The following is a 26,721-nucleotide window of genomic DNA, read 5'->3' on the forward strand; positions in this document are numbered from 1 at the left end:
TCACCACCCTGGTGGCCTTCCCAGCCTCACCACGACGCTTGGATGGCTCCATGCGTCTGAGGTGGGGGCTAAGGAGCCTTAGTGTTGGGTGAGCACTTGAGAATGTTAAGTTATTTAGGCACTGTGAGTGGGTTTTAATAAGAAATTCATAAAAGGGACAGTCATGGAAAACCAGGACATGCAGCCTGGAAGCACCATTCTGCCCTTCCATCCGCTCAGGCACTGCTACAGGGGCGGCCATGCCCCTGGGCTTAGGTAGGGTACCTGCTGGAGGGCTGGGCAATCGTTGGGCTGGGCTGGGGTGGTTGGCTCCTGCATGTCTGTCCAGGCAAATGTTTGGGACCCATAGACTTTCTTCAGAGGGAGGGACAGAGCTCAGGGCTGGGCAGGGCAGCAGCTGCAGCAGCAGCAGCAGCTCTGTCCTTGGAGGTGACACAAAGCACTGCTCCACAGGCAGTGTTTACATGAACACAGGCTGAACCTGCCTGTTGCTTAGCAAAATTTAATACTGCTGGGTGAGACACCTACCTCTCCTGCACAAAATACAATCCTGGTTAAAAACCCTACTAGGTTTTGAGTAATCAACATTTCCCCATCAGGATCAGTCCAGAAGGCAGCACTAGGAATAAATCCTTAAGCACGGCAACAGCCTGAATCCCAGTGACATCTAGATGTGCTATGCAGTCATTATATAAATAGCCTAATTTCCACTAGTCTTACAAATCAAAGCCAAACCAACCAAAACTTGATAGGAAAAGGGGAATGGCTTTAAGCTACAAGAGGGGAGATATAGGTTAGATGTTAGAAAGAAATTCTTTACTTGGACAGCAGTGAGTTGCTGGCATAGGCTGTCCAGTGAGCTGTGGGTGTCCCATCCTTGGAGGTGTTCAAGGTCAGGTTGTCCTTTGGGCAGCCTGAGGGCAGCCAGCCCATGGCAAGGGCTGGGAACTGGGTGATCCTTAAAAGGTCCCCTTCAACCTAAGCCATTTTACGACCCTACACCAGCCATGTTCCCTAGTAGAGCTGGTTTAAGAAAGTCCAAATTAACAATGACACTGAGGAAGCTTCTCACACTCAGCTGCTCCCCCCGCTGCCCTACCCACTCATCAAGAGAAGCCAAAGTAAAATTTGTTATAAGGCATTTATTTTCATTATGTGTTGTAAAGGGACAGTTCTGTCTTCAAAACAAGTACAGAGAGAATGCCACAATACCTACTGCATATTGCTTTACTGTTGAAACCAAAACATTGTCCATCACAGGTGCTTGGCAAAAGAAAAAAACCAACATATTACCATTGAAATCATTGCTGTTAGATGAAAGCACCATCTCCATTGTCAGATCCGATCAGTCATGCAACTGAAGTAAGATGCCAGATAGCAAACATTTCTATTTTTTTTACAGTAAACCACAATTTTATAAGTTTTTTTTAATCATTCTATATAAATTTAAGTACAAAATGGGAATCCCGTTTCAGAAATCATAGTGAAGAGGGCTGGAGCAAATCACAAGACGCGCGTGTTAACACTGTACAGTTGGATTTGAACACAGATATTGACAAACTTGTGAAACCCGGCACAGATGAATGGTCCCCAGGCCTCAGCCATGCTTAAGTGGGGAGCACAGCTGGCGAGTGAAGGAGAATTCCAATATGGCCCACACGTGAAGGGCCACTTGTCTCAGAACTGCTGGGATCCCAAGGAACTATTACTTGATTTAAAGAATGACTGCACCTTAGCATATGGTTCTCACAAAGGTATACACAAGCCATATCACATACTGCGTGAGAAATAAATAATAAAAGATACATCTAATACAGCTTTTATTTATTTATTTTTTACAGCACTGACTTTACAAGAGGATAAACAATTCATTTTTAGGGGCTGCTAACATCTGAAACAAAGAAGTCACTATTTTATACTCAACATATAGCCAACCTTTTAATAACTTTATATATGTATATATGACTTTTCACACAAAAATGTTAAAATAATTTATATATAAAAACTACTGTGTAAAGAACAAAGGAGGAAATAAAAAGTGGGTTTCTTTAAAAAGGATGGAAAAGGAAGACCTGAATTTCACAAACTCCATTCACTGTTCCAGCTATTTCTAGTTTCAAGAGATTTCCAGGCCATCCATCAGAACTTCATAATGCTCAGGAGCCTCCTGCAAACTCCAGGCATGCTGGACAAGGCCACTGCCTACTGAGCTCATGGCCCACGGACAACTGCTGGCATCAGCCCCAGAGGATTCAGGGTGAGAAAGGCGGAGAGAAAACATCTCCCAAGATTTCTATAAAAATAATGGAGCCAACTCCTGGCCCATTGGTATCAGTGTCCCCTGGCCAGGACTTTATCCCCAGTCCTCACCTGCCTCTTCTCATCCCTCTTCTTCATCACAGAGTACATTTTTTTTACAGTGATTTTTTTCTTCCACAGGGAAACTGCACTACCAGCAGGAATGGACCAGACCCCAAGAGTTCCCTGTACACAGCAAGAACACTTTGGAGCCTGTGCTTGCTACAGAAGCTATCATGCCTGTGTTGCCAAGGAATTACCATTCTAATACTTTCATCTGCACCTGGACTCTCTCAAACTTCAACAGACTTTAGCAATTAGTGTGGCCATGTAAACATAACAGCATCCACAAAGGATGTGAAACCCACTCCATCAAAAGCTCAACTTTTGATGGCTTGGGTCCACACAGGGTGAATAGGGAAAGGAAAGGTAGTGAAGATGTGGGAAGTACTTTTCTGGAGGTTACATTCCTCTGAAATACGTATTAAAGCAATATTACAAATAAAATCAGCAATGCGTGTGTCACACATGAAAGCGAGAGGAGATTATATTAAAGGAAATATTTTAATCTACACAAAGCATTTTCACATCCTGCTATTATGAAACACACAGCTGCAACACCATAAAGTAATTATATACTGAATACAAAAATCAATACATCTCTGACCAGAAGGAGGGAGGAAATGAGAATTAGTGGAGTAATGCAAGTGAACTCCTGCAGTATGCACATGGGGAGACCACTACAAACTCAAATTAGACTCTATTCACTAACAAACCCAAACCCAGGATCTTCTGCACCACTCTGGAAGGTACGGCTGCAAGCGAGTGTGAAAAAGTCTGACCCATGGTCACTGCTGCCACACCAAGACTTTGGGGAAGCCATGTTAGCTGAATTGCTGCTGAGTCTGGCATTTCTTTTTGTTGGATGGAAACAGAAGTTTCCATTTTCCTTTGTTTTGCTGGTTTTTTTTTTGGTCAGTCAACTCAAACACCTTTGGCCACCTGCATTCAGTTGCTCTTGGCTGTGCCCTGCCATTCCGATCCATGCGCTGCCCCATGCAATCACTCCTAGACCGAGCACAGGCCATGGCTGGCTGAGGGACATCATCCCTCAGCTTGAGCCATCCACCTTACTTTCCTCCCCTCCTGGGGCCCCAGGATGAGGCTCTTTGTTCGTGCCCATTTTTATGAGGACAGCAGATGAAGCCGGTGGTTCTTACCTGAGCAAGTTGTTGCAGATTCCTCTGTACAAACACTGACATGTTCCACATGGGGATCTCTAAGCAAATTTCTCATTCCAACGGTCTGAATACGTCTGGAAGAGCCAGACGCATGGTTACCAAAGGCAGAACAACGGCAGGCTAAGGGTGTCAGCCCTGGCACACGTGGTCAGGCTGCACTCCTGCACTGGGTTTTCAGTATGACCCAATTGTCCTGAGGCAGTCACTGCAAACCCAATGTAACATGGCAGTGTCAGCTAGAGAGAGAGGATGATGGTGATGGTTTTGCATTATGTGCACTAATAATACCATTCAAGTTCTCTTCAACAGGGTATAATCTTCACCTACTGAAGTCAGCTACACAATCACAGCGAAAATCACAGTCAAATCTCCTCCATCACACTGACACAAAACCTGGAGAACATTCCAGCCAAGCTAATGGTGCTCTTGTGGACTGATAACAGTGAAGCAGAACAGAAGCAGATCCACAAGATGCTAACTGGTGACCACATCACTTTAACTTAATTGCTCCAATCAACACAGCAGCAATAGCTATGCCTCTGAAAACACAGCAGAACCTTTTCTAACCCACAATAACAGAATTCAAACAAGATGTTATGGAAAATCTCCCTCAGATTGTCTGCAATTTTAAGAGCGAGGCTATTATATGGGATGGTCTTATGTTACTACATCTCCTTACTTTAAAAGAAAACAAACAAACAAACAAAAAAAAAAAAAAAAAAAAAAGAAAAAGGAAAAGACTGCAGAACAAGAACTACATTACTGTGAAGCTTATAATAAATCAAAGCCATCCTAAACGTATCAAATGAGGCAGCAATTCAGAAAAGCACTTTAGCACAGGCTTAATAACATACGTGTGCTCGAATGTTTTGCAGTAATGTAATTGTATGTCTGGACACTTGGTAATCTACAGTTTTGGCTTTTAAAAACTGGTCTCCTGATTGGCCCATGTGATTGGGCGGCACTCTAACATATGAGCCACAACAACAATTTCGGCAAGGAAATATAGCAGTACAGCAATCGCATGGTAATTTAGGAGAAAACTCTATTGTAATGCCACATCACAACAGGTACTTGCACGTCTGCACCTGGTAAATTAAAGTGATACAGATACATTTGATAAATAAGAAATAAATTACAGACTATGGGAAAAATGTCACTGATCACACCAATGACCTAAACTTCTCCTCTAGTTACAGCCAAGGTCTGGAGTAATATTTAAATATAGCATTTCTGTAAGCCTTCAGAGAATTACAAAATAAACTTTTAACAATCATCTGTAAACAAGTTTAAAATGCACAATTATATTTCAGTAGTTTATTTTGGAGAAATAAAGCAGTGCAAAATAGGCCAACCAAAATTCAGAAGGCAGCCAGGAAAATAAAATTCTCATTTGATGTTCTAACTAGGAAACAGCATACAGACACTTCAATTGGATCCGACACTCAGATTCATGTAAACATACTTAGTTTGAAAGGTCTTGAGTTACTAACCCAGCTTTAACATCATCGCTTTTTCCCCACCACCAAATTAAAAACAAAACAAATCAAAACAAAACAACCCCAAGCCATAATAAAGGGAGCAAAAGGCAAGTCTACAAACACTCCACCAGCTGGTTACAAGAAAGTACCATACAAAAATAAGCACTGGCAAATTTCTTCCTGAGGGTATCTTTTGTTACACATGTAACATAAAAACACTTTTTATTTTCAACAAACAAAAACAAACCCCAAACTGTAGATGTCAATTTTATTTCAGTCACGGCTTTATGAAAGGTTTGGTCTATCGTGAATACTCGTATAAACCCACATCTATGTACATCTGACTCACTCACACCACTACAACCCAGACCTGCAAGCTGCACTCAATGTGGGGTTCAGCAGCCTCAAAGCATACAGGGAATGCAAAGAGAGCCCAGCTCAGGGCCGGTCTGCAACAGAATAGGAAGCTGGCTGTAATTATGTGCACCCTGCAATTCTACAGGTATCACAATCACGAGGTCCTTCCCTCTTGTGTAGGCTGTCCTCAGAAATGCAAACCCAGCTACAGAAATTTTCCTACAATGGCACTTGGGGAACAAACCCAATCTCTCCCAGAGGAAAATGAGCGTGCATAAAATAACTGCTACACAATGTTCTTCATAATGCCATCTCCTCCAGGACTGGTACCATCAGGTTAGGATGGTGACGCTTTCTACTGCTCTCTCCATGGTCTGCCCAAGCTTTAAGCTCTAGATCGTTTCCTTTTGAGTGGTAATGCATTTCCTTTCAATCTAATACAGGATACTAACAAACGGGCATTAAATGCTGCAGTGATGAGTGCTTTACAAATATCCGCTATAGAAAGCTGGAGACTACCATACCTGTAAGCTATGAGCTGAATTAAGGACATTTTCTTTCCACCACGCCTCTTAAATATATTTTAGGGCTTATATGGGAAAGAGAAGGCCACTCAGTCTACCAAAAAAGTCTATGTTCTCAGCACTGATAGAGTTGGTTACTTCCAGTTTAGTGTTCAGAATTGGCAAAAGCTGCAGGAATGCTCAACAGCAGAAGATGCTGCCATGCTAGAAGATGCAATAGCAGGTGAACACTGTAGGTTTACTGCACATCTCAAGAGACAGAAGGTGGCTGCACTATTGCTTACAAATAGTGTGAAGCACCACTGTAAATTACCACACAGCCCGTCTGACAGACTCACCTGGCAGCCTGGAGCACGATACGCTACTTAGAACTGCTGTCTCACACAAAGGTACTCACTCGGCACACATTTCATTTGCAAAAGAAAAAACTGCAGCACCGTGGATCTGTGGAAGGCAGCAATTGTGTTACACCCAGATCAGGTGCACTGCTGTAAGGAGAATGTGTGGCTCTGGTTGGCAGCCTTTTGGCAGAGCTGTCTTGGAATCCTCACAAGTGTAATGTAGGGAGAATTAAATTCTCTGCTCAGAGATGAGCTGCTCTTCTAGCAGATGATGGAAAGAATGTCATTTCATCAACTAAATCACTCAACTTAACTACCTGCACCTCTTTTTCAGCCTCTAGTCTGCCTGGATCAGACACATTTCACTCTTGGCAAGTGTAGCCAGAAGCTGCTGGTGACTAAAGCAAGGAGGCCTGGGGTAAAGCTGTGAAGGGCGGCTGCTCGGTACTGAGCCCTTAACAGCCGGCATGCTCGGTCCCATCTAAGTGCTGTGGCTCACAGCAAGCTCTCTGTCAATACCCTGACAATGCTGCAAGAGATTTGGTTTAGTGATACTGAAGTTGTCTTAGCTTTCTTTTGCAATGGCCTAGCTGGAAAAAGGAATGGGAGTATTTTAGGCAAAAATCTCTAGCACTGTTACATTCATACATTCCATTTCAACATTATTATCTCCTTGATACCATGAGGTCCGATTTTAAAATGCTGGTCACCAGTGATTACAAAGAACAATAGAAACAAAAGAGCAACCCTCCCACAATGAAAGGTCTAGTGTTAAATCCCATGCGTGTGTGTAAACTCACTATAGATTTACAACTGGAATCTGATGAAGTGGATCTGAATCACTTTCTCACCCTCTCCTTTTCAGACCATTTCATCAGCAAATCAGGTTAAATCAAATGGAAGGTGGGTTTCTTTTAATTGTTATTTTGCTTTTTTTTTGTATTGTGTTTTCTTTTTTTTTTTTTTTTTTTTTTTTTTTTCCCCCCAATTCTACTTTTACAGCCTGATCTGGTTCCGGGACCACAATTTGTATCCCTGCGGCTTTTTCCTCAGTCCATGGCATCAGCAAGTTACTGGGAGGAAGCTTTCGTGGCCAACGTGGCGACGCAGTGCTGCTGGAAGCTGGGGGACACTGCAGAGTTGCAGCCTAGTCTCTGGTGTTGCAGTTTTACTGAGCTGTTGGTCTCGCTCTCCACAATCCAGGAGGAGTCTTTTCCCATGACGCTGAGACAGCCCGTGCTCGCACAGCATATCCGCTCGTCCATCATCCCGCCGGTCTGCTCAGCCAGGAGCTTGCTACGGTTTAGCTGGGTCACCTCAGGTGCCTGACCCTGCAGGACAGCAGCTATGTGGTTCAGGAGATCTGTGAAAAACTCGGAAACGCCCTCATAACCTGAAAAGGGGAAAAACAAAGAATGGGAAGAAAATGCAGCTGAGTAGTTTCTGTATGTTCTTTCTTCTCCCACTTTATTTCTTAGGCTGTCCTCGACCTGCCACTGATAATCAAAAAGCTTTCTTCCATGATGCCACTGTGACTGAAAGCACAAGCCGGCTAGCATAAAAGGGAACAGAGACCCTTGCTGCTAAAATACTTCTGTCCAGACAGTTCAGTAAGAGGCACTAGATCACTTCTCAGATTTTCTGCTTCCTTTTCCTCCCACACACATACGTGTATATATACAATTTTAGGTATATCCTATCATTTGTTTTCAAGTCCAGCTTTTCCCCTAAGTTACAAACTCTGTGTTGTAGCACCAATTTTCTGCATCCTGTTGCTAGGATTTACTACAGAAACTTGCTCTAAAGCACAGGTTCCTTGAGGGTCCACACCCTCCATAATTTCCCAGTAACCTCTCAGCTAGGGGAACCTCAAAGAAGAGCAAAGCAGGCTCTGCTCCCTACAGAAAGGCAGTGTCTGATTGAAAGAAGCAATGTGGTGCTTGCCTAATCTTACCTAACTTAGCACTCAAAACACGTTCCCTGCTATGAACAATGTCTAAAAACACAGTCAAGGAGACTAAATATATTTAAATGATGCAGCATTGGGCAGAAACAGCAGAATCTGGACTCAGCACTGAAACCAACTTTCTGCATTGTTCTGTTAAGAGATTCCCAGACAATTCATACTGAGGGTTTAACAACTAGTGCCTTGGCTAAAACAGATGGTCAAATAACAGGAGATACTACATTTTTTGGTGACAGCAGGTGTATAGAGTATTGGTTTATTTTAAACTCTGGTATAGACACAGTTTTATTATTACATTCATTTTAAAATTGAATCAGACATGCGACACATCTATACAATGTCTTGAAATGGACCTTAGCTACTACTACATTAGCTGAAATTGGTATCAATTTGATTTAGTGGTGATTTAGATTTAGAGGTGATGTGACATTCAGTGTATTAAATGGGCTGGGCTGATTGTTTCTGAATGCCTATAAAAGTATTTTAAAGGTGACCTAATATTAATACCGGAGACTAAAGCAATAAATGGCAGTTTAAAAGTTCCACGTGAATAGTACACATTCACACAGATCAGCATGACAGCAGAACTGCAGACCACAAATAAACGCACATTTTAGAACACTTTTAGTAACATGACTAAAGGACAGAGGAGCCGTAAATAATTCAATTTGAATCTCCCTTCTTCTGTGAAAGCCAAATTCCTTTGGCAATAAGAAACCAGCTTCCTGAAAAACACAAGGTAAGAGGACAATTTAACCTTGAGATAAATGTGGTGGTTTTGCGGGGTATTTATAACCCACACATTAACTAATTAACTCTTACTTAGGCTGCCACATTGCTTTGGATTTTACTGCACTCACAATTTTCTTAGGTATCCCAAACAGATCTCATATCTCCCCCGGTTTGTGTGACAACAGTTCCCAGTTTTCCTGTCTCAAAGACCCTTACAGAAATTCACCAAACAAACTGGCTATTTAAAACCTTCCAATGACCAGTGACCCACATTGTAACCCACCCATCAGTCGGGGACAACCAAGGCTTTTGCAGTTCTGGGAGCCAGAACAAGAGCTCCACCTCTCTGATAGAGATGCTTGTTACGCTTTCTTGCTTATGTAAAAGACATGGGATTAGCCTTCAAATCTACTCAGAGTGCTCCTGGCTCCCTGGGAATAAGCCATCTCCATAGTAACAGCTTTAATATTCAGAGAGGAGACCCATAGACCCTAGATGGTTTTATGTCTGCTTGCTGAAAACAAACCAGCCTTGTCTGAGGGCACATGGTAAACTCACAAAGAAGTTGCTTTAAATATTTAATGGGAATAAGAAAGCCAGTTACAAAGTCCTGAAATCAGCAGATGTTACAGTATAAGGAAGCTATACATTTCATACATGTGCCAGCCCACTGCACACTGCATGGAAACGCTCAAATAATTCTGCTTGGTCACTGAGAAGAAAGTTCATACAGCAAAAAAATATGTATAAAAAAATACACGGAAGGGAGGAAAAGAACAATGTGTCTCAGCTCTTAACACCATCCACAAGATGGGGATGGCTGCAAACTGTCAATACTGGCTCACCCTGTTCCCTGACTGCTGCTGCACATCTTTCAAAATGACAACTGTGGGACATCACTGTGCTGTGACAATAAGGCATCAAGAAGGGTAACTTAAATTATACCTTCAGAAATTACTGGTAACAAAGTCAGGGCTCACGTTACACAGTGAGTCAGTCAGAGGACCCAAGTTTTGCACACCTAAACACAAGCGGTATGGATCATGCTGCTGCAAGCATGATGCTAAGACAACCCTATGAAACCACTATGGAGTCAGTGTGAGGTCTGCATTTTGCTGTGATGAGAACAGTCTCTAGTGTTTTCTGTCAGAGCACGGATAGGAAGGAAGTTTGCCCAGGAACTCCACAGAAAACAAGCACCCTGTCTACTTGAGCTTTGCAGAGCCACAAAGTGCTCATGAGCACTTTTAAGCTAGTGTTACAGATATTACACTCCAAATTTTTAGCAAACCTTCCTTAAGCAGGCAGATACTCTGATTTTCTTCATCTTCCCTAGGGCAAAGAGAACTGGATAGCCCACAGCCTGCATTTGTGGCAGCGTGCTCATACGTACAAACTGTGTGCCCAGACCCAGTGCCTTGCTTCCCAACTACCACATAAGAGCTCACACATCCCACTGGCAAGTTGCTGCTCAGGCTTGCTGAGATCAGCTGCTGTGATGCAACAGCAGGCTTCATGGAGCCCCTTCTCTGTTACCTGAGGTCAGACAAACATAAAACCCACACGCTACGTGACAGTTAAATACCTCAGCTGGTAACCACAGCTAAATATGGCCCAGACAGTTTTCTATATAGCAGGAGACACAGTAGGGCTTTTAGACATTTATCTTTAACATCTTTCCAAACTGCCACTAATGCTAAATGAAGTAGGTAACAGACAACATCCTCCTCCAGGTACATCTGCTCTAAATTCTAATGTTGAATTAATCTCAGTATGATATCCATGAATTGGCAAGATCAAATGAGCTCCAAGCTAGATAGATGTGAAAGAGAATGCACAAGAAGCCAAGCCTCTGGGTAGCTGGGGAAGGCTTTGGTCAGGCCTGGTCCCAAGATGCAGCTTGAGCTCCATGAAAGAGGCTGAAAATACACCTCTTTCTCTCCCTCCCCACTAAGCGGCAGTACTTCCCCTAAGTGTCCAGTTTGGCTTCCATTTGGATCTACTGTAATCCTTCCAGGACAGAAAGATTTGAGGAAGAAGTGAGCGAAAGCCCCTTCCATGAATTGCATGGTTTGAACCCACTGCTGACACAACCCATCAGGAACTCCTTTGAGCAGTGCTGATTTTCAGCTCCTCATTAGCTAAGTGTTGGCTCCATTGATGAAGTCAGTCCTTGCAGCTGCTCATCTTTGAATCAAACTGGCCCACGGAGAGAAATGCATCTGCCCTGGCTGAATGTGCTTTTGAGCAACAGGGATACATCTCTGTGTTGAGACGTAAATTTTCTTCTGTTGATTTTTACTCTGTCACTTCTCCTCTGATTTTAGCAGCTTTCAGATCAGTCCATCTCTCTCTCTCAGTTCTGCTGTCTTTTACAGATTTGAATATTGCTTTGTTTACCCCCAGCCTTCTCTTTCATATGTCTGGTCCGTGCTGCTGTCCTCTAGACTTTCTCCAAGCAGTTTTCAACACCCTCTGCCATGATGATAAAGCCAGTAGCTATCTTCATTACTCACAAGGTCACTATAAAAAAAAAAATTCTGTGTGCGATAAAATGTAGAATTGTGCACAAGAAGCTTTCCTGTGCTCTCAAGCATCTTGAAAAGAATATTAAGTTGATGTCTATTCAAAGCCTAATTACTGTGCAGACTGAAATGCAGGACTTGCACTGAATATCAAAAACTGTTGTCTTAGAATAAGCATGCAGCAGAGCACAAGGCTGCAGGCAGTTCTGCAAGGTGATGCCACTACAAGGAGACATTATGCCTGTTTAAGTTGCGGAATTTGCCATTAGCTGTTGCCCAGTCAGGAGTTTTCAATGTTTCAAGAAACTAAGTAGCTTGGTCTGTGCAAAGCACCAAATTTGAAACAATACCTGCAAATAAAAAAAATCACCTAGAAGTACAGAATGCAAAATAGTGCAAAATGCAGGATTGCAAAGAGATGTCCTGCACCACTCAGGTGCAATATTTCAATATTCAGTGTCTGAAACATGAACCTTTGGCTCTGTCTGACTACTGATTTAGGTAGTTTCGTTGCTCTTCGCAGAAGACAGTTTTCATGGGTTCACAGACTACATCAACAGCATATGGTGAAACCAAGCAGCAAAGTGATCTGTGAATAGTAGGCCTGAAGGTTTGAGAGGAAGCCAGTCACAGACAGGCAAGGCACAACAGGGCAGCACTGGGATTGAGGACTTGGATTGAAAGATTAAGAAGATTGGTGATTTAGGACTTCTGGATATGAAGATATCTCAATAATACTGAAAATTCAATGACAGGCTAAACAAACTATGTAACAGCCTGGCTATGTCTCTGAAAACAGACGAGACTATTCAGGTAACGATACAATATTTTCAAAGAGAAAAATTCCATGTAGAACAATGCCAGAGATTATATAATCTTTTCCTGTTAGGTTACCAAATCTAGCACGGGTGACAGAGCATTACTGTCTCCTGTTACACACACTTGTTACTCCTAACAATTTCAGTGGTCAAGGATTTTGTTTAACTGCTTCCAAGGCATATGGTGCAATAAAGAAGTGGACAAATTTTCACATGCGCATTCTATTGTTTTATTCCAGGATACACTTATGAGAGCCTTCAAGGATATTTAAAACTTTATAGCAACTCCTCCGCAAATGCAATCTTCCTTAGATTCCTCCCATTGTTGCTTTTGCGCACAAGACATCTTTCCACGGGAGAATCAATTTGCACAGGAAGAGATTTTCAAGGGAACAGTTTGCTACTTCCACCCCCTCAACACTTTTAAGGGTACAGAGTCTAGAGAAAAATAATCTTAGAGGCTCTCTTAAAATAGAATTTATTCTCTCCTCATTTACAGAATGAAAGACAGACCTAGAAAGTTCAAGCCCCAGCACACAGCCCTGTGCTTCAGTTCCTGAGCAACAGCATGAAAGCCACACAACAGCTAGCCACTAAACTTTGACTGCATCTCCTAAAAGCTACTATTTCAGTAGCACATTCCATATCTACACTAGGGTTTTGTCCTTGCTGGATTAAACACTGCCTGATTTCTGTACAATTCTGCACGCCGCTCTCCCTTTCCCCACCTGAGAAATAATTATATGAGACACCGGCAGCCAAACTTCACACTAAGCACACACTGCATGGCTTCTGCATAGCATGAGTAGAAAGGCCTTTCTCACCTGGGAATGCATTTATATCGATGACTGCATGCTGCCCGGTCTGATTGTTAATGATGACATCGATTCCAAAGAGGGAAACTCCCAGAGCTTGCCGCAGTGCCTTAGAGATTTCCCGGATGACGTCATCATCTGGCCGCTCAAACACTCCTTCGATTTTATCCAGCTACAGAGGAACAGGACACATTACTGAGTCTGAAGCAGTCTTTTAAGTGCAAAGATTAAATTTCATTTCCAGGTCTAATATCCACCAAACTGCAGAGAACTGGTAGCACAAAAGAGAAACAACAGGAGCTTCTTTAATAATTCAGAATCCTACATACAGCAGAAGTTCACCTACTGTAAAGCATCTAGTTCTTTGCTTCGTTTTGGTGCAGTTCCTTAAAATATGCAACAGTGTAGGAATAAATGGAGAATCACTATTTTAAGTACTAAATCTTCACCTCAGAAAAATAAATTCAGCCAGCCATTTCAACCCTGTGCTGCAACCATTCTGGATAAAATTCTATTATTACAGGTAGATTATGGCCTGTCTGTGGGACTGATAAGACAGACTTGTACCTGCTAGCTTCATCTGAACTACAAAGCACAACTCTGCTGGTATCTTCAAGGCAGCAGCTAATTCAAAGTGGATAGCTTTTGTGTGAATTTTCATCTATAAGTTATTCTACAGACGTGTACTATCACAAATAATCTAAATTATTCTTGACTGGAAGATGTAATTTTTTCACCTTTTAAACAAGAGGTTATGCAGCAGACACTGGTATGCTTACAGAAATGTGCCTGGAATATGTATGTGCATGAGAGAGGTGGCAGGTAAACCACAAGAGCATATTCTCTACATAAACTTACAAGTAAATTTACCCACAAAGGGATTTACAACTAGCACAATTACAGCTTTAAAATTTTACACATGCACATTTTGCACACAATTTAAATTAATCATTGCTGACTACAGAACTATTCCCAAATAGAGCTCGTGAAACAGAAAAGGATCCGAAGACTCAGAGATTTAAAGGACTCAGTCCTGCAAAGTGACTTTCATAGCAGTTGAGCACCTGAGGCCTTACTTGGATTCATATGTACAAAGCTTATTAAAAGGCCTGGTAATGTGAGCATTAATCCATGCCACTTGCTTGCATGGCTGGACTCAGAAGATCCCCAGAAATGGTCCTTTGGTTGCAGCTCAGCAAAGCCTGCACTGCAGCCAGCTACTGATCCTCTACGGCCCTGTCCAATGCATTTTCTCTTAATTTTCACCATTTCTCTTTCCTCACAGAACTGAGGATGATTTATGTCTATGAAGCTCTCTAGACAGGGAATGGGCAGATATTTGTATTCAGAAACTTCTTCCCTTTCTCCTCAGCTTTGGGGAGTCCATGCCTAGTGCGTAGCACACAGGCCTGCTGATCAGTGCTTCCTCACCACAGCTCGGTAAGGAATACCAGAGGGACACACAGACATGCTGGTTCATTATACAGAACAGACCTCAGCCAGCAACATGGAAGCAGATAACTTAAGAAGAGCTGCTAGCTACCAGCACTTTGATAAGAAAGGACTAGATAGTCTTCCAGTTATGCTAGAGGAAAAAGAACAGGTATACTTACCGCTGTTAAGACAGATGATGATTCTGGCTTTGAGACATTGTGGCTGTTGAAGAATATTGATTCTCTGTCTGAAATTAAAAGAAGGTAGTAAATAACTGTAAAGGATTTTAATTTCCAAAGGATGAGTGCAATGAACAGCAGATGGCACTGCAGCCCAGGGAATCCAGTCTTGATCAATACTAGATAGCTCCCTGCACCATCTGCCCTGAAGTGTGCTCCTACTCACAGCTTGGCTATGAGCATAGGCAGCAAAACATGGCCAGGGCCAGCCGTGGTTTCCAGACCTCAGCCCTCAGTTAAATAGAACTATGAGAGGTTAATAAAAACTAGTTTTGATTCATCTATTAAACACAATCAATTAATAATGAAGTTAATTTCTACCAATTTGATACATTCAATATGACTGCTCAGATCATAAAGCTTGCTGGCCTCTGACATGACGTTTAAGAGAAGCCACAGAGCCATGTACGATAAAGATGGGAGAACCATGAAAAGCAAACTTAAATCCACTCTAAAGTCTGAGACTATCACGTACTCCTCTTGCCTTTCCTCCCATTCAGAAAGGCCCCGTATTTTCAGACAGTCAGCTCCAGGGAGTGCTTCACAATCGTCAGACCTGTTAGGAGGGTACTCATAGCCCACAATTCTACTGAAATTGGAAAGAAAGCCAGACACTTACCCTAATCTGCCCACCCAACGTATTTTACATAAGCTTCCAGACAACTTTAAGGTTTTACACTAATGGATGAGATACTAGCAAAGGCATTTTTAAAAATATGCCTTAACATATTCTCTTCCAGCAAAACCACAGCCAGTCACAGTATCTTACATGAACACAGCCTACTTCAGGACACACAGCACACCTAAAAGTGAATATATCCAACCTACTGCCACACATCCCTACAGACTAGTTTTTTTTACCAGGATCCTGCTGAATTCCACATAAACTAACAAAGTATGCCCTTGTGAGTGGAAACAATGGTGAGCACACACTGATATATTAAGATTAGCAGAAATCACTACAAAAAGTCACCAGAAATTGGTACTTGTTTCTTCATCTCCATCAGCTTAATCCCTTTCACTCATTTTTCCACTTGCAGGACTCCATCCACCATGAGCTCCAGGGAGCACCAAGCACCTTCACAGCCTGTGTACACTTAGTGTGGCACAGCCTGAAGACGACACATCTTTGCCTAAGAAGGACCCTGTCTGTATTCATACTTCTGCTCACTGATAGAAAGATCCATGCCCTGCTAATTCCTTCTTGCTTCTGATGTCCCACTGAATGTAGATCTCAGGCCCATCAAGGGGAAGGAATTCTTCTTCCATACAGGAAATTTTAGAATCTTCTAATGACAACCTTTAATGTGACTGCTCTCCACTAACATATAGGAGGATCACTGTTCTTACTGACAAGACCATTCCTCCTGTTCTCCAACAGCTGGTATCCACAAAATAAAGAGACTTGCACCAAGGTTTACAACAATAGGCCTCATATTTTGGGGAAAGCACAAGTGAGTTTCAATTTAAACACACATATATAATCAAGGTAAAAATAGGGAAAGGAAGTTCTGAAGCCATGTAATCCAGGAAATCCTCTCCAAAGCACATTTATAAACAAACTCCAGAACAAATGATGTGACCTTACTAGGAAATCAGAGAATTTCTCCAGCTCCACACTTCCACATTACACAAAACACTGTTTCTAACAGGTAAGACACTGTTTACTGTTGCATAAATATTTACTATATAAACGTCATTCATATATATTCCAGAGTACGTGAGTTATCCCCTTCTTATTGAAATAATACAGAAGAAATAACATATAGGAACCAAATGTCTTCATTTAATCAACCTCCTCAAAGATTTTTTTGAGCTTCCTTCGAGCTGTTTGTTGCTAAGGCTCTAAGAACGATCGCTTCCTTGTAAACGAGCACAATATACCTGAGATTCCAGCAGAGAAGTTCTTTAAAGATGGTCTTTTCACCACTGTGTAGGATTCCCCAACTACAAACACTTTATACAGCACAGCATTGTGGTTGATGAAGCTCTGAATGACACAAGGCGGGCGGACAGCTTTCAGACCCTCCTGGTTGAAGATGATCGCCATCTGAAAACACACACAGTTGTGCACAAGTCTTTCAATAACTTTATATTCACCAACAAGCAGTGAGGGGGAACATGTACTGGTGGATATACATTGACCAAGTGTGGATCCCTTCTTAGCAGCAAGTCCCGCATTATTACATTTCAGTGACACAAACTCTTCAAACAACTGATAACATAACTTTCATTTTCAATGAAAATTTTAATCTCAGCTCTTCATAATTTCATTTACCCACTTCTGTTAAGAATGCTACTGGAATCACAAGTTTTTAGAAGAAAAAAATGATAAAATATGTGACCATTATAGCCAATCATGTCTGTGTGAATATAAGCTCATGTCACAAGAATAACAGAAGCGTGAAGACGTACATCTGTGTACTAACAATATAAGTTTTTCTCTGCAGCAGTATTTCCTGTGGCTTGGGTCAGTACAGTGGCAATGTCATAAGCAATGGGGTCTCACCCACACGATCAGATAACTTTTTCCAGCACCTAGTATCTCTTACTGCTAGGGAATTTAGGGCCAATGATTTTCAGTTTTGACCCATTATTCCAGATGCACAGTTCCCCTCAAGGAACTGTAAAAAATATGCCCCAAAGGAAGTCATTTATAGGGCCTTTATGATGAACACCAGGTGTCTCAAACAATGGATTTGATGCTGGATGGTGCAGAGTAGTATTCTGTCAAGCCAACGTATCTTCAGCATGTTACACTGTTCTTTGTATAGAACCTTCCACCAACTCACCTGCGTGCATATCTAATTGTCATAAGCACTGTTTTCCACCTTGCAGGTTTGTAGATGGGATGCAAATGTGTCCATGGCTCCAAAGCAGAAATGGCAGCAAGCACTGTTCTGGCACAAGCTGATGAAGTTACTTTATACCCAGGTGCCCCTAAAAGCTGTGAGGATAAACTTAAGTTTGTTCCCTAACCTAAAACCCCTGAGAAAACTTTGCTCTTATTATCTGAATAGGAATCTCTCCTCATCATTTCAGTGATGCTGGGCCTTGTTATCCAGAGACACACAAGAAAATTTTGTCAGTCAGATGAATATGAGTAAGAACTAACCAAGACCAGAGAATCTGATGTCAGGTTTATCTTCCTTCCCTCTGAGCACAGTTCCCTGGAACAAGTTAGACCATCTTTGGGTTTGACAACTGTAAAGCTGTGAAGGCAACAGCTAACCTTCCATCTCTTGTGCCTGCATCTACCTCATTCAGTGCAGGATGTACATTTGCCATAAAAGCTCCTTAGCTCTAAAAAATGAGTTTTTCTTCATCCATATTAGTATTTTCTTCCTGTCCTCTTTGGGCCTAGTCTTCTACTTGTATGTAAAAAAAACAGCCCAGAGAGGTTAAGAGAATTCCTGTGGGTCCCACAAGAACTCCACAGCAAGGTACAGAATAACATTGGAGCTTCTTGCTTTGGTATGGTGCAAATGAGTTATCTGACCATGTGTTTCCAGTCAGTTTTTGTACCTTCTGGCACAAGCTGTATCTTACTGAAGTCATAGAAATTGGAAAGATTTTACAAAGAAACTTTTCTGCTTTATGTTCTCTCACTCCTACTTTATATTATATATGATCAGCTATTCATTTGCTGTACATTGTACTGTCATACTGAATTCTTGATAACATCTCTGTTCCTGCATTAAAAATAGTAAATTTAATAGATTTTGTTGATCCAAAACACAGGCATGGTAAATGATGTAGTGACTACACATTTATAGTTAAAAGTCTGAGCATTTTATTTTTGTCGTTACTTATTTAATATTCTGCTTTGCTCCTTATCTGGTAGACCACATAGGACCAGAGAACCATCTGTATATAAGCACAATAACTCAGGAGATTAACATTTTCTAAGTTCATGTCAGTATAAGCATTCAGTGCCTACTTGCAGCTGATACTCTTATGCTGTCTCTTACACCAGATGCCAGCTGTTTGACACACAGACTGAATCTGTGATTAGTGATAACTTGTGCAAGAAACCTACTGTAACCAACAGCATCGTCCATCAAGACGATTCACAGCAGTGACATCATTTGCCTTTCACTGGTGGCAAGAACCACTGTTCTTTTCTCCTTGTGCAAAGACAGCTGCCTTTATAATATCTACAATATCATGCTGGTAAAAACTATGTTGTTCTTATCCTCCAAGTGTTCTCTGCAAATAGTTAATTAATTCTTGGAAACCACTCCTTCAGGTACTTATCACTTTTTGTTTTGGAACTGTGAAAACCCAGAGAGTTTGTATTCTCAGCACAGAGCCTACCCAAGCTACTAGAAACCACATGAAACCTTTCTTCTGCAAAGCTATCTCTTGACAGCCCCATAGACTAGCATACAACCCATAAAAACTCTCATGGTGCTGTGTTATGCTGGTTCATTGGGATGTCTCATTCCTTCAGCATGCATGAATACAGATCCAGGAATTTGATTGCAGGGTGTGCTTGCCCTTTGTCATCTAGCACAGACCTGCTGTATCTAGCAGTAACTTGGGAATAATACTTTGTATCATAATTTTCAAATGGCATTACTTGTTACAGATGCAGAGCTCTTCTAAAGGTAAACCAAAATACCTGGCAGCAAGAAATTATCATGTTAATGGACTTCAGTCTGAAAAAAAAAAAAAACAACCCACAAAACAAAGTGGTTCCCTACTTTTTACTCCTGTCTGCTCAATATTTAGAAAAATAAACATTCTGGACATGTTTTTTCACATCATGGATCTTAGTGATGTCAGCTTTACCAAAGGACAGTTGTGTTTCAACCTACTAGCAGCTGGGAAGGAGAACCTTAAGGCATCGTCTGTTCATCGTCTAACAGAAATGATGCTGGCAAAATGGGATTCAAATGCTGGGTTGGCTGATGCAATTTGCAGTACAGAAGCCACGTGGAACTGTGGGACACAAATACTAACAGCACCTGACCTAATAAGTTTGTGCATTCACAGCAAATTATGAAGTCTGACAGACAAGGCTGGCACCAAGCCCAAATTCAAGCCCTGTCCCTTCAGCTGTCCCTGCTAGCCAATACTTGATCTTTCTGACTAGTCATCTAATGAAGAAAAGCAGATTTCTGACCAGATTGCATTCTAGTTTCAGTGTCAACTTTGCAGTGGGAATATCTCTACAAATTATGCAAATTACCAAAAGCCATAGGAGGAGCCATTAATAAAACATGCAACCATTTCTTCTAGACCTACTATCTTTGAGACAGACTGTATTGTAAACAGACTATTTATTCTACATTTCCCTTGCCATTACTGCCCATAAAATAACATTTACAAGACAGTTCTTCTCTGATTATAAGTATATTTTTGGATTACTCCTGAGAACACAGCAATTTCAAAGTTTACTAAATATGTAAAATGCCATGCTAGACTTTAGGGCTTTTTTTCAGGAGACCCTTTTTTGCTCTAGTCATAAGTTCATGTGATAAAACACAGCATACAATTATATTTCAGTCTAATTTTTGCTCAGAAAATGGAATTCTGGTGGAGGCATGTCTGCACTGTACAAAGGAAATATTCACCAGGGAAACAAAAGTCAATGCCTAATTGGACAGGCCTTGAAAGCTTCGCACATTCCAGGTTGCACTTGTAGAGGAAAACTACACAGAAAAGTCAACAGAGAACCAAGTCTTAAATTCATTACCGACCCAGTCCCAAGTGCTCTCAGGAACGACAGCAAAAATTCATAGCAGCTGCTCCAGCAAACTAACAGAACTGTCTGTCATGCTTGTAAAATGATACAAGCCAAGCTTTAATGAAAAACGTAGCTGCATTTTTTACAGCATTGTCCATTCAAAAGTTTGGCTGTAGGCATTCTGTTCATCTAGACTGGCATTTTACTTTAGGGCCTTCACTTCCCAGAGATGCTGCAGCAACATACTGCACATTTCAGGAGCAGCTGGGAAACCTGGAACAGTGACCATGTTGCTAACAAAGGAAGCCAGGCATTCTTGGAGCCAGCAGGGAGGACAGGATTCTTAAAACTGAGCTGTGGTATGCAGGAAGGCAAGAAGCACAAATGGAAAAGAATTAAATCAGGACTCGACTTGCCTAAATTTAGAGGAAGCTAAGCTCACAGAGAATGCACTCCTTCCAGGAATACACAACCGTTTTAACTGCAACTGCCTTACGGGAATGAGGAAAAGCAGATAATGCTACCAGTTCCGTTCTTCCCACAGCTTCAACCACATTATTACAACCAAACATGCCTGGAAACAGACACTATTTGCTATTCCTGTAGTTCCACTAGGATCCAGCCTGCCTTTATTCACATCTCTGCTTCATCTGCAGCACAAAATCGTTTCTCACCAGTACTATGTATATTTTGGAGGGGAAGCATGGTGGGGCAGAAACCCCCACACCCCCTGGTGTAATCTCCTGCCAGATGAGAGGCTGACAAAGGAGATGCCTTGCAGACAGAGCTTGACAACAAACTGTCGGAAGCAAGTGTACAGTTGGACGAGTAGCATGGCTAGGCTGGTACGTTATAAGTATTACAGTTAGAAAGATTATCATGCTGAAAAAGAAATAACCCAGGAAGGAATGCTTACCCGTATCCAAGGATACAGGTTCACAGTGGAAAACTCCAAAAAGAAGAAATCTTCAGAAAGAGATCTTTCCCCAGTGGTAGTCAGCCCTTAAGTGAGGTCTAGGAGTTTGCCTTCACCTGTGCTCCCATGGCTGACCCAGTCCTTGCCTCAGGTGCTCAATCAGTGGTTCAGGCTGTGACTCAACAGTTCCCAGGCAGCAAGAAAACTAGATCATAGAAGCTTGAAACTGCTACAACAAGCTTTTATATCAGGAGTTTAAAGATAGATTTGGCTATCTTTCAGATAAACCTAAAAAATACTGGTGTTATTAAACCCAGTGAAATGTGTGGGAAGGAGAGTGGTTTGGGCAATGCCCTCATTCTGCCTTCCTAAAGAATCAGAAAGCACCAGCCAAACTGCTGCAAGAGGAGTGAAAGTAAAGCTGCAAGAGTTTTTAACTCACCTCATGAGAGTTGGTTCCATGGGCCACTCTGGTTTTACATACTAAATTAAAAAAAAGAAAAAAAAACTGAGACAGGACACACAAAACCCTTACAAATCCATTCCCACCCACACTTACAATCACTGGAGGCACTGACTGTATCAGATAATACTGACAGCCACTGCTTGAACAACATCCTCAGTCACTGCAAAGTTTAGCTTGCTCCGACCTCTGCTCTCTCACCTACCCCCTGGAACTGAGATGCAAACAGAGGTCATTTGTAGGGTGAGACAGAGGTGGGAAGCTCCAGAGTTAGTGCCACTACTGGTACTGCCAGCCTGCCCACTCAGAGGGCTTATCCACGCATTCGTGGTTTTGCCTGAGGCTGAAGAAATTTACCTGTGCCACAAAAAACCCACTGTCCTGAAAACAAGGGAGCTGGGACACACTGGAAACCAACTGCTTTTCCTGCTTCCCTCTTCCTGGGGAAAGGCCAGAGACCAAATGGTCTGAACCAAAATAAGGCACAGTGTATTTTTTCACAGAAAATCATGGAGGGAGACAAAGAAGCAGAGAGCTCAGCAGTTCTTTCTTCTCCATATTCCTTTTCTGCTATGCATATCTACGCAGTTCCCATTTCCATACCAAAACTGGTAAGAGGGAAGAAAAAAAATGTTCCTGCTATTATGAAATCAGGAAAGAGCTGAAGATCCTGGGAGCCTTTGCACATGATGTGCAAAGATGGTATTATTTATATGTTAATCAGAGGAGATAAAACTTGCATGTAGTGAGGAGGTGGACAGGACAAGACTTCTCTGGGGGATGCTGGAAGAATAAAGCTGCCGGGCAAGAGGACAGGCAGCTATGAAAGGTAGATGCCCTGCTCTAGAGTCCAAAATAAGTTGTAACTGGACATCTTGGAAAGTAGTGCATGATGTCTGATAGACATAAGCTCTGTGAAGCAGGAGAATTTGGAAAAAAAAATTAAATAAAAGAATCAGAAAAAAGCACTCCCACAATGTCACTCTTGTTACTTTTTAAATTTTATCATCATTTAGAGGCACTGACTCAGGCCTTCTGAATACACAGAATCATATAATGGCCTGAGTTGAAAAGGACCACAGTGATCATCCAGTTCCAATCCACCTGCCACAGGCAGGGTCGCCAACCACCAGACCAGGCTGCCCAGAGCCACATCCAGCCTGGCCTTGAATGCCTCCAGGGATGGGGCATCCACAACCTCTCTGGGCACCCTGTTCCAGTGTGTCACCTCCAACAAAAGCAGATAGGGAGGAATTTTATTCCACATCCAATCAAACTATTTCAGAGCATCTGAATTAACAGCCTGTACACTCTGGCAATGAAATACACTCTCCTGCAGTGTTGGTCACGATGTTCTTTGGGGAGTTTGTGGAATATTGCAAATCTAACTGAAGCACCAATTCAAAATCCATATACATACTGAATGGGAATGCAAGTCCATTCTTCTCTATAAGCTGCAAGGTATCTTCTCCACAGGCACTTGTCAGCTCCATAAAGGGTGGTGAACAGATCCTCTCATCTATAAGACAAAATGAGCCCAAATTAACATCAGGGGTTTAGCTTCTCAGCTGCATATTTATAGACTCTCTTCAAACTAACTGCTTCTTGGTAGTCAGCTATACTTTACCAGTTGATATTAAAACATCAGAAAGACTATCAGCCAGATGTGGATTTGCAATTCTGGAAACATCTCTGAAGATATAAGGCCAATTTTTGGACACACTGAAATAGAAATACACAAGGCCCACATTTTTTCAAGTAGGTAGGTAGGCAAAAACCATTACTCACTCAGAAATACATAACTGCACAAGCTGTAGCCATTGAGTAGAAAGACATAGGGATGCTAGCTTTTAGCATTTTACAGAAACTTGTATGGTTAGCAAGTGTGGTGGGAGCAGGCAGCCTCTCAAAGCAGGCATTACTGGATTGCCTCTCACACAGTTGTGGATGTATTTCAGGCAAGGTGAGAGACACTATTGCTACAAGAATTTTTCTCTGAAAAGACTATTTTCCTACCTCCTAAAAGGAGCAGAAACATCGATGCTTTGAGGTCAACCTTTAAAAACTTAAACAAAACATCCCAGACTTCAAAGTTTTCAGTTTGCTTCTATGAAAACAGAAAGCAGCATCCAAAAGTGACAGGTACTGCAATATTTACAAGCCTTTGCCAGAGTAAAAGAAAGTTCCTTCGTTGGATGAATTAAGGAATCAGATTTAGTTTACAGATACTTGGGAGCAACTTTGCCTTGGCAGCTCTCCCACCCATATGCTTAAGGCTCACAAATAACTTTGCCTTCGGAGTGCAAATGAAGAGGGACGTATGGCTCCATCTCACCTCCCTCCACTGCTCTCCCCTGAAAACAGTAATCGGAGACAGGACGTTTTAGTGTTCCTGCCAATTACATGATGTTTGCATGGGGAGATGAAGAAAGGGGCAAACAGTAATCTCTTTGACACTGCACTTACAAAAGACCACTTGGATCAACAAAAATTATTAGAGAAGACTCTTAGCATCTCAAAGTGCTCCTGCAGGCTTTGCACAGCAATGGCATTTTCTCCACCAAGAAGGCAATTCTAGCTCACTAAAGCTGCTCGAACAAACCATTAATTCATGGCTATACCTGAGGACAAACAACACTCAACCCAAGATTCCAGTACAGCCTACAGCTAGAAGTGCTGCTCTGAGTTTAACTGCACACACTGCAATTCTGAAGGTGGCTGTCACTTTATAAAATTTCTCCAGCTGTCAGTGATGATCCTTTCTTCCTTCCAAAGGCGGCAAACAAACTCTGAAGCTTTCTCTCATCACTGAGCTCCTACTATCAAAGTGAGTGCAGCCTCAGCACACCTTCCCTGCCCTGAGGTCCAGGATAGACATACAATTCTATGTCTGAAGCTCAATCTCAAAACTGGGTTTAATCAGCACAAAATTACACCATACACTCATGTGGTGCAACAAATAGCCACAGGCACATATAACTTTCTCTTATTCTCCCACAGCAGACAGCAGCTGCAGCAAAATCCTACAGAGCACAAATTGGGTGCATGATACTTGGCTACTGCTGCTGCCTCTTCCTAAGCCAGTAGCTACCAGTCACCATGGGGAACCATTGTTAAAAAGGAAATAATAAACATACAAACAAATGAACATAACAGTTTAGAGGTGAGAATGAAAGACAGAAGTCTGGCCCTACTGCTGACTCTGTGTTGACACTGACTTTTCGGAAAAGACTATTGCATGTTCCATCTTTGGCGATGCACAAGTGCCCTTAGTTCTCAGGAGTCTTACAAACACAATTTCTATGCTCTCCAGTTTGGACTGGAAAGAAAAACTCAGGCACTTCCTCCTCACAGTGGGTGCATGCTTCGAGTCACACGACCTGCAGATAACCATCGTTATCAGCCCCATCTTCACGCGGCCTTTAGTGAACAAAGATATCAGAAAGGAAAATCTCTCCACGTGTCAGAGGAGTGCGGTGGTAAAAGAGGCTACATACTTTTGCAGGGCACGGTTACAAAGTGATATTTCTTTATTTTTTCCAAGTGCCTGGTGGTCTGTCAGAGACCTGCCCTTGGAAACTTGGCCAGGGCCTACAGGTAGGCCATGTCAACTCACAGCTGCCAACTTGACAGCAGTGAGAAAGGGCTGCTCTTGGCAGGGTTCAGCTCTTGCTTCAGACAAGTACCAAAAACATCTGTAGCATTTTTTGTTGTTAGAAACAACACATTGTATTTAAATGTAAGGTCAAAATATCACTGTATCCCTCCTCCTGTCTTTGTCCTTAACTTTATGGTACGTTTTGGTACATAGTTTGTGGTATCCTGCTTTCTATATATTCTTTATATTCTTCTCTCTTCACAACTGTATGATCTCAGGTGGCTTCTTCTCTCCTTTCTTTTGAACTTTCTACATTTTTTCCCATCCCATCCACATTTCTTCTCTATGTTATACTTTATTAACTGCCATTTCTGTCCTTCTGTTGCTACCCACACCGAGCCCATTCCTCCCTAACTTCCACATGGAGACCAGGGCTGAGATCACGCTGACTGCAAACGCAGAGCAACAGGTGACCTCTGAAGCCAGTAGGGAAGCAGTCATTATCAGGCCACCAGTGATGGCTGGCCCAGACAGTAATGGCCTCCTGCTATGCAGATTTGCGGCACCAGACATGAGCTTTGCCAAAGCAGTGATCCAATCCCATGGAACAACATGGGCATTATACTGGATGAAGTACAATGAGGATAACAGGAGAGACTGGGATATAAAGATGTGGAAGGTGCAGAGTAAATACTGGTTAGGGAAAAAAGTTTTCTGGCTTTGAGAACTGGCTGAAACCTTAATGCTTGGGGCTTGTTCAAACAAGAAGTGAGCAGTGGTCCCCCACCCAGGTTCTGTGCACCACCGGTAGCCTGCAGACAGACTGCAAAACAATTACAAAACACCCAAGTCCCCAAAAGAAAGAAGGTATGAGAAGTCCAGAGCTGAATACACACTGCCATGCAGCAGGTAGATAAATCAGATAAAGGTACAATAAGAGTAATTCATGTCCGTTCTTAGTTTAACCAAACCTTATCTGATAATAAATGGAAACCACTGTGACAGCACCATACAAGACAGGCCCTGGATGCTATTCAAGGAGGATCAATGGTCCTTGTACTATAAATGGTTATAAGTACTGACACTTAGGGCAGCTGCAAAAAAAGCCTAAACCAGAAGAACAAGACAAACCATAAAATATATTCCTATTCAGATTTCTTACAATGCTGGAGATCTAAGACAACAAATAATAAACTAATTCTAATGCAGCACAAGAGAAGGCCTGTAGTCCCCTGGGTATGTTACAGACTTGTCCTGAAGCATACAAATGTGTGACACCTA

The 26,721-nt window shown here is 42.1% G+C and overlaps 1 protein-coding gene across 1 annotated transcript in view; it reads right to left on the reverse strand.

Annotated features, from left to right (window-relative positions):
* Positions 1-1,127: 1,127 nt before the first annotated feature.
* Positions 1,128-26,721, reverse strand: part of ITPK1 (inositol-tetrakisphosphate 1-kinase) — a 132,290-nt gene continuing 106,696 nt past the window's right edge. The window contains exons 5-10 of the mRNA XM_042864959.1: positions 23,263-23,361; positions 21,822-21,862; positions 16,656-16,821; positions 14,712-14,779; positions 13,108-13,270; positions 1,128-7,635 (exon numbers count right to left, since the gene is read on the reverse strand). Coding sequence (XP_042720893.1) covers positions 7,313-7,635; positions 13,108-13,270; positions 14,712-14,779; positions 16,656-16,821; positions 21,822-21,862; positions 23,263-23,361 — 860 coding nt within the window. The 3' untranslated portion in view covers positions 1,128-7,312. The remainder of the gene's footprint in view (positions 7,636-13,107; positions 13,271-14,711; positions 14,780-16,655; positions 16,822-21,821; positions 21,863-23,262; positions 23,362-26,721) is intronic.

Source organism: Lagopus leucura, unplaced genomic scaffold, assembly GCF_019238085.1.
Source record: "Lagopus leucura isolate 7727_CA_CO unplaced genomic scaffold, USGS_WTPT01 Super-Scaffold_1, whole genome shotgun sequence".
In the NCBI taxonomy this organism is placed as follows: Eukaryota; Metazoa; Chordata; class Aves; order Galliformes; family Phasianidae; genus Lagopus; species Lagopus leucura.